At 33.0% G+C, this 8,600-nt stretch overlaps 1 protein-coding gene across 1 annotated transcript; it reads right to left on the bottom strand.

The window, feature by feature from the left end:
• Positions 1-6,775: 6,775 nt before the first annotated feature.
• On the bottom strand, positions 6,776-7,590 carry LOC110104832. Its single transcript, XM_020834099.2, has one exon. The coding sequence runs from the start codon at positions 7,489-7,491 to the stop codon at positions 7,150-7,152; it is 342 nt and encodes a 113-aa protein (XP_020689758.1). The 5' UTR covers positions 7,492-7,590; the 3' UTR covers positions 6,776-7,149.
• Between the last annotated feature and the right edge of the window lie 1,010 nt (positions 7,591-8,600).

The raw sequence follows: 8,600 nt of genomic DNA, 5'->3' as shown, positions 1-8,600 counted from the left end.
TTTTTTTTCAAAAAAATTTTGTAGTAAAATCTGCTTTATAAAGCAGTAGTAAAGTATTTCCTAACGTACCATTATGCTTTGTTTGGGACAGTTTTCTTACTGTTTAAAAAGTAGATTTTTAGTACAAGAATTTTAATTTTTTATTAAAAAGTTGTTTTATTAAGTAAAGAGTAGTCTCAAACGAAGTCTTAGATTTTGTTTGAGATGACTTTCTTACTTCTTAAGTAGCTTTTTAGTAAAAAAATATAATTTTTTAATTAAAAAGTTGCTTAAAGAAGCAGTAAATAAACTGTATCAAATGAAGTTATGAAGTTTTAATCGATATGATTAAAAAAATACATTTTAATTTTTAAACAATGTTTTAGAACTTTTTAAGACATTTTGATTTTTAAACAATGTTTACTTATTCTTTCTATTATTATATGAAAAAAATACTTTAAATAAGGGCTATAATTTAAAAAAAAAAGATTGTAAATAACAAAATAATACTAATAGATTTACTAAAATTAATTAAAATAAAAAAGTATTTAATTGGAAAAAAATATTATAGTAATGTCTATCGAGAAAGATGAGTATATTAAATGAAAATTATTTTCATACATATGAACTATTAAGGATGAATAAAATAATAAAAAAATTAAAAATAAAAAAAAGGATGAATAAAGTAACAAACACTTTAAAAAATAAAGGTGATTCTATGGTTATAATATGGTTATTTATTCTTGCACATTTTAATTCATTAAATCCTATAAATTACATTACACGTGTCAACAAAATAGAGCAACATGTCAATTTACCTCTTTTCACATAATTTTCTGTTTGACAAACATTTTAAAAGAAAAACTATCACTTTTTAACGGTTAATATAAAAATATTTTAATATGATTTGACAATTCATCATTGAATTAAAATTATAATATGATATTTTGATTATTTATATAATATACAAATTTCAAATAATAACAATATTCAATTTAAAGGTTTAAAAAATATAAATGGAAAATGTGTTGATAGAATATCCAAATATTTTATTATAGCAATTTGATTAAAATCAAAATTCCATAAATTGATATATTTTGGAGCTAATTGGTTCATAAAAAATTGGATTAATTCATCAGCTTGTTGGTTCAACCACCGATTCCAATTAGTTCTGATCGATTCCAGTGGATCGATTCATTGTTGAGCCAATTGGATCGACTTAAGGATACAAGCTAACTCGTGAGCTAGCTCAAAATTGTCTCGATAAATGACTAGTGAATTAAGGTTTGAGTCAACTCTAACTCGACTCGTTAGCTCATGAGTTGACTTGTATAAAAAATATTAATATTAAATACACTTAAAATATAAGAAAATCGATAAGTTTAGTATAAAGTTGTTAAAAATATGTGGAACTTACATTTATCTTTTTTATTTCAAGCGGTTTCTCATTATTTTCATTTACTTTTTTATTTTTATGATATTTTATAATAATTACTCTAAGAAGAATGAACTATTTTATAGATAATAAGCAGGCTCATAAGTTAACTCAAACTCGTAAAATTATACTCGAGCTTGATTACATAATCAAGCTCAAGTTCAAATTGAGGATGACTCGATCTCAACTAGACTCATTTACACCTTTAGATTATTGGCCAACCGGTCATTCTTTTAAAATCATATAAAAATGAACAACAAAATAAACATAAAAAGGAAATATTTATAATTCTGAAAACTAAATTTAAAAAATGACTAATTATTCTCAACCCTAGAGGTGTCAATATTTGACATGACACGAAAACCCGACTCGAACCCGACAAGAAAATTTCGGGTTTGACCCGACCCGATTTCAAAACGGGTCGGGTTTGGGTTCTAGAAATCGACCTGTTTGAAAAACGGGTCAGGTTCGGGTTGACCTGACGGGTTACCGGATGAACACGCGAACCAGTTTAAAATCAACTGCCCGCGATGCTGCCCCGCCTGCCCGTGAAGCACCAACGCTCGTTCGCGTGCCCACTGGAGCTGGCCTGCGCGCCCACTCGCGCTCGCCAGCATGGCCACTCGCGCACCCGTTTCGGGTCAACCCGTGTCGGGTCGGGTCAACCCTTCTATCCGACATGTTTACCTACCCGGGTCGGGTTAGGGTCGACCCGTTTGAACCCGGATCATTTCCGGATTCAACCCGAACCCGACCCGTGACCCGAAATTGACACCCCTACTCAACCCCTTCTCCCAGCATTAGATGCTTTTCAACAAATTTATTATATTGTGATATGTAGCTGTCATATATAACAATAATACAAAATAATAATAATTATTATAATAAAAAAGAGATATTGATATTCACTTCAAATCTGAATGATATCTAACAAGCCCATAAATTCAACAGTAAAATGGATTCTCACTGTCTCACTGAATCAGATTCTAAAGCATAATCACGTGGAAGTGCTTATGGCCTTTCATATTTCACGTATGGTTCTGCATGCATCATTCTAATGAAACAAATGACCGACAATTAGCGAGGAAAAGGCATATAATGTCTATTCATTTGATTTGTCCTTATTTGCATTTCAATAGTAAGTACTGTGAATTAAATGATTAACTATTTTGTGCGGATACTGTTGCGGACTAGAATATACGCGGCGGTAGAATGAAAAATATAACGTCTTAGCAATTTACATATATCCAGCACAACAATAGAAAATTAAGGAAGAGAAACACCAGAAACTTTTTTACATGGAAAACCCGAAAGGAAAAAACCACGGGGCCTGGCCCAGATGAGAAATTCCACTATGTCTGGGTTGGTTACAAAATTTGATTCAATCTTTTACTTGGATACGCTGGAATTACAACAGGTTATAATCAGACAGAAATTTGACGATGATTGATGAATCGACCAAAATAAGGCAGTGGTTGGGAAGAGCTTTAGCGACAATCCAGAAGAAAATTAAGGCGATGGTTGGCAAGAAAATTCTGGCGGAGTTCGAGAGGAACTCCGGCGGTGGTCGACAAACTTTGGTGGTAGTAGGCAGGAACTCCGGCGGTGTTTGGCGGGAACTCCGGCGGTGGTCGGCGGGAACTCCGGCGTTGGTCGGCAGGGACTTCGGTAGTGGTCGGCGGGAACTCCGGCGGTGGTCGGCTGGAACTCCGGCGGTGGTCGGCGGGAACTCCAGCGTTGGTCGGCAGAGACTCCGGTGGTGGTCGGCAAGAACTCCGGCGTTGGTCGACAGGAACTTCGGTAGTGGTCGGAAGGAACTCCGGCGGTGGTTGGCAGGGATTTTGGCGGTGGTCGGCAGGGACTCCGGCGGTGGTCGGTAGGGACTCCGGCGGTGGTCGGCAGGAACTCCGACGGTGGTCGGCAGGAAACTCTGGCGGTGGTCGATGGAAAGAGAGCTCCCAAATTCCTCCCTTCTTTTATCCCTCTCATGAGAAGAGTGAGGGTTATTTATAGTTTTTTGAGAGTGGCATAGCTTGTAAATATGTGGAGGATCAAGGTCAAAATTGGAGTGGTTTGAATAGACGGTCGATATCGATCCCCTTGATCATTGACCGTTTATTGGTCAATCAGACGCCTTAATGTTTTCAGAATTCAGTGACTTTGGGCTCGTTGGATTTGTCTCGTTGAGCCGCTCGATTTGACTATAAGCATGTCACAGTTGAAAACTGTTTGGTAATCCAAATTGTGCTTTGAACCCTTCAACAGTGCTTCAGACCCTTGTTTTGGACCATTCGGGCTCGGATTGAGTTTAATTTGGTGTCGTTGGGCTCGTCTTCTTGAGACATTCAATTCGATTATAAGTTTGTTGAAATTGGAGTTCGGATGGTCCCATATCTAATTTTGGAAACTTTCAACTCAATTTTTCATCAAAATTCGTACCCGATCAAGATAATTTTTGGTGACATATCAGATACCAAACGTCATTCGGAGATAAATCAGAATGTGTCATATCACACCTTCACTCGGTACCGCGGCTCGGTACTGCAGTTTGGTACCGCTGATTTGACGCATTCTAGTTAGTCGCCAAACAACATTCTGCATCCGGTCTTCGCACAAAATAATTTATCGAATTAAAGGTGATAGAAGTTAGTCACCTAATATTTCAATATTACATTATTTTTTAAAGTATTTGGTGTGCAATAGGCGGCTCATCTTGATGTGTTGGTTGTGAGCTTAGATTGTCAACTAAGGCTTTGTTTGGGATATCTTTTGTATAAGCAAGAAGAAAGCTGTCCCAAATGAAGCGTAAGAGGTCTAGAGTTTGAATCTTTCATATTTGATGTGTGTAGGTTAGTGATTTCGATTGTGTTTGTGATGACTTTTTTATTGCTTTTAAAGTAGCTTTTGAGTACAAAAAATTTTAGTTCAAAAAATTTTTGTACAGAAAAGTTATTTTAAAAAACATTAAAAAAGCCATCTAGCCAAATGAAGCCTTAATTTGTTCTTAGTACTAAAAATGTGTTTGATGTGCAAGTAATTCATTAATGATTATGGAGAGGTGAGTGCTATATTTTGGAGTTTACAACAAAGATTAACATCAATTAATGCATGATGAGTTAGTGTGGATAGGCATAAGCCAAGCATGCATGATTGTGGGTTATACAAAATGTAATCATTGATTTTTTTGGATCTAAGTGAAAATTTATATTTTTAATTCATTAAGTAAAATATTTTTGATATTATCTCTCCATATTGTATCATAAAAAGTGATATAATCCTTGTAATTTTTTTTTTTAAAGTTGCTTTCCTATTTTCAAGTTATTTTACAATATGTGTTGAATATATAATAATTTTATGGATATTGGAATTATTGTACTATTTCTTTTTTATTAAGTTTAATGGAGAGATTAGAATTGCTATTTGATGAAATATTTATGAGAGTCATCAAATTAGTGTTATTTGAAAATTTTAGTGATAAATAGCCTGTAACATATATAGTATACATATTATTTAGGTAGAAATTTTGAAAGGAGAAAAAACATAGAGCGAATACTCTTGTTGAAATATGTCCACTGTATCAATTGAAGATTATAACGGTTATCCATTCTTACAGTATCTTGTGTACTATTTCTTCTCTATATATGTACACATTTCTAAATCAAAAACAACAAAAATATCTCTTCTCAGTTGAGATCAAAATTCCTTGGTTCACACTCAATTTCTTTCTTATCATGAAAACAATTAAACTAATTGCCCACCTTCATTTGACTTATGATGTTTGCCACTATTAGTCATTTAAAGCCTGCCAATGACTTATATTTGATGCCCATCAACCACCAAAACCAACACTTGTCCTTTAGTTGCTCAATAAAAAGATCTTCCCTTCTAATAAGAGAATGGTCAAGTTGACCATTACGTGTCATAAAATTTGACTTTTCTTATCAATTATTGTATAACAATTACCGATGACTAATATCTGGCATTTATCAGCCATTGACTTCTAGGGTCTCTCTTATTGATATTTCACTCTTATTAGGATAAATGACTAAGTTGATTGTCCTCTATCCTATGACTTTTGATATTTCCTATTTACTATCATTTGTTATTTGCTAAAGACCAAAATGCAACATTCATCATCTACCGACATTGGATGTCACCTTCCCCTTCGTTCTATCTCTTTTCTTATGCAGAAAGACCAAGCTAATCACACATTGTCACCTACATTTCGATGTTTATTTTAAATCATCATTTGAATCAAACATCCGTCAACCATTTTTTGATGTCCATCGTTCTGATTGTTTGATCTCTCTACCTGTTAGGAGAACCAACTAAGTTGTTGGACTTCCATCCTCGAACTTCTCATGCCTACCATAAGTTATTTTTCAATATTCATTGCTTGATGATAACTCTAACCCCTCAAAAGTTCCCCTAATATCATTATAAGAGTCATCTTTCATAGTTTATATGTATTACATTCTATTAACACCTTCATTAATTAGGTGGAAGGGTGTCCTTTATATTCTTTGGACTCACATTAGTTTAACTGCTAAAAGAACTTTTAAAAACCATCCCATATGTTTCCAAAAAACAAACTCTTAATCATATAATTAAAGATAACCAAAAAAAAAAAAAGAGTTTGTAGGAAAGAGTAGAAAGCTTCTACCAGAAGCAACATTGAATAGTTCCAGATTTATTTCATTATTAATACTGAAATATGAGTATTACTCCCAAATCACTTCATAATTAACAGAAAAACCCTTCCAAAATATATTTTTGTAATATTTGAAAAAAAAAAAACATTGAATTGAAACAATAAAACAGGACATTACAAGCTCAAAGGTGGAAGAAGAAAACTGATTCATCCATGCATCTCTGTGCTCAGACAGAACAAACAAACCCAAGCTTTTGTTCAGCCAATAAACCAACTTAGACTTTGGCTTTGTTTGGGATGGCTTTCTTTCTGCTTTTTAAATTGATTTTTTTGTTAAAAAAATTTAATTTTTTTTACTAAAAAGCCGCTTTAAGAAGTTGAAAGAAAGCAGCCTTAGATCACTGTTTTTTTCGTGTTTTCAAGAGATTTTTGTACTAAAAAATAGTTTTATAAAGTAGTAAGAAAACTGTCTCAAAGTCTTAGCGTCCTAAAACATCATTATATTGATGATATGCTTTTTTCATATATGATAAAATTGTTTAGTCTCTCAAATAAAAATATGAATTATATCAGAATTTACTTCATAAGTGCATAAAATCATAGATAATAAAATTTCTGGCATATTTTTACCAAAATCAAAGTTATTTTTCAAATAATTATGCAACAGAAAAATGTAAGGAAGCTTAGTAAATTCAAAACTAAGAAGTAAGTAACTAATAAAACCTAAATCTTAATTGATCCCAATTCTCCTTTGTACATGCCACCAGCTAAATGAGAAAGGAAGAGAAAGAAAAATGGAAGGCTCGAGCTATTCTAATCAAATTTTTGATCATGAGGTTCTCAAAATCATTATATTTATTTTGAAATGAATACAATACAAAATTGATTAAATTTTTATGTATTGCACTTATCTCAAATTAAATTCAATGATTTTGCGATCCATTTCAATCAAAATTTGATAATAATATCCTAAGACAAAAAAAGGAATGACAAAGCAGGAAAGTTTTAGCCATTGAAAGACTAACATCATTATTCCAAGCCTAAGCAACCTTTCCTAAGACTTCAAAAGAGTTTCAGATCTCTCCTACTTCTTCTTCTTCTTCAGTGACGACGAAACCGAAGCCGCCGTCGAAGTAGATAGATTACCTGACCTTCTCCTTAACATCTGCCTCATCCCTTCTGCAACAAGAACTGCTGGGTTGGATCTATACTTGCTACAAAATGATATATGGGCCTTCAAAGCATCCTCAGGTTTTCCATTTCCTTTCTTCCAACCTCTCTTCATTTCTTCTCTCACTGCTTCAGAACAGAGCCCACAAAGCCATTTCCCCTCAAAATTGGCCTTCACCTGGCTTATGTACTCCTGAGTACATTCTTCTCTCAATCCACAGCATTCACAGTTTGCTGAATCTGTCTCCATGATCATATGAGCTTCTGAAAAGAGCTTTGAAAGTGGAAGAAGGGAAGCTGAGGAAGAGAAGAAGCTTTTTAAAGATGGTTGCCTCAATTAGCTCCTTGGTTTAAGGGAGAGTGGTGGTTAGTAGAGTGGATGAATGAGCACTGATTAAATAAATGACAATTTATCTAAATATTATAATGATTTGTTATATGGTAAAATAGAATAAAATTATTGTCATGAACAAGGCGTTTTATGAAGGAGAATATAGTACTTAAATTTTTTACTTTATCATTCAAACTATATTTTTAAGGATAGTATTTTTAGGCATTTTAGGAGGCATTGCTTCTCAATTTTGCAAGCTTAATTTTGTGTTAAATAGTGGGATGTGAAAGCTTGTGATTGAGTGAAGAGTCTTTTATCATTAAATGTTTCTTTTTTATTATCTTTTCTAGAGAAGATTTTTACTTGAAAGTCATATATCTCTAAAATTTGTATCTAGTTATATCACGCAAGGCATTTTAAAAGAGTACAACAGACTTAAGACATCAATTTATCTAAGCTTCTCTTACAAAGATAATGACAACTTATTCGATTACTTGCATCGATATCAAAATAACTTGTTTAATGTTGATGGGGGCGGTAGAGTAATCTAAAGAATTGTGAAAATGATTTATGGCTCTATCAATTCCTAAACAATACTTAGGTTTTTTTATATAAAAATTACAAAAACCACACTTAATATACGCAAGTATATGTGCCGAATCAAATAATATAGTGATAGAGTAGAGTATCAACCCCACAAGGATGAATGCTTAGTTGCAAATACTAGTAATGACAATTATAATAATTATCTTACTCGATAAAAATAAGTTTTGTTTGAGATTCAATCACTTAGTTTAAAATCAATAAAAATTTTAAATGAAATACTATTTGAATAAAATATTTTGAATTGATGGAATGTAATATGTTTCCTAATTATTCTCTTTCATATTGATGTTATTTAGAGCATATGCATCACCGACCGCTCAGTCAAGTGTGTCGTGACAAATGACAGGTTAAACTCTTCCAATCTCAATACTACTGTAAACTCCCATAGTCTATCATCCTATGAAAATCTTAGAAGAGTAAGTAAAACA

This window comes from Dendrobium catenatum, unplaced genomic scaffold, assembly GCF_001605985.2.
Source record: "Dendrobium catenatum unplaced genomic scaffold, ASM160598v2 original_scaffold_268049, whole genome shotgun sequence".
NCBI lineage: Eukaryota > Viridiplantae > Streptophyta > Magnoliopsida > Asparagales > Orchidaceae > Dendrobium > Dendrobium catenatum.
This window is presented reverse-complemented; position numbering and strand designations above follow the sequence as displayed.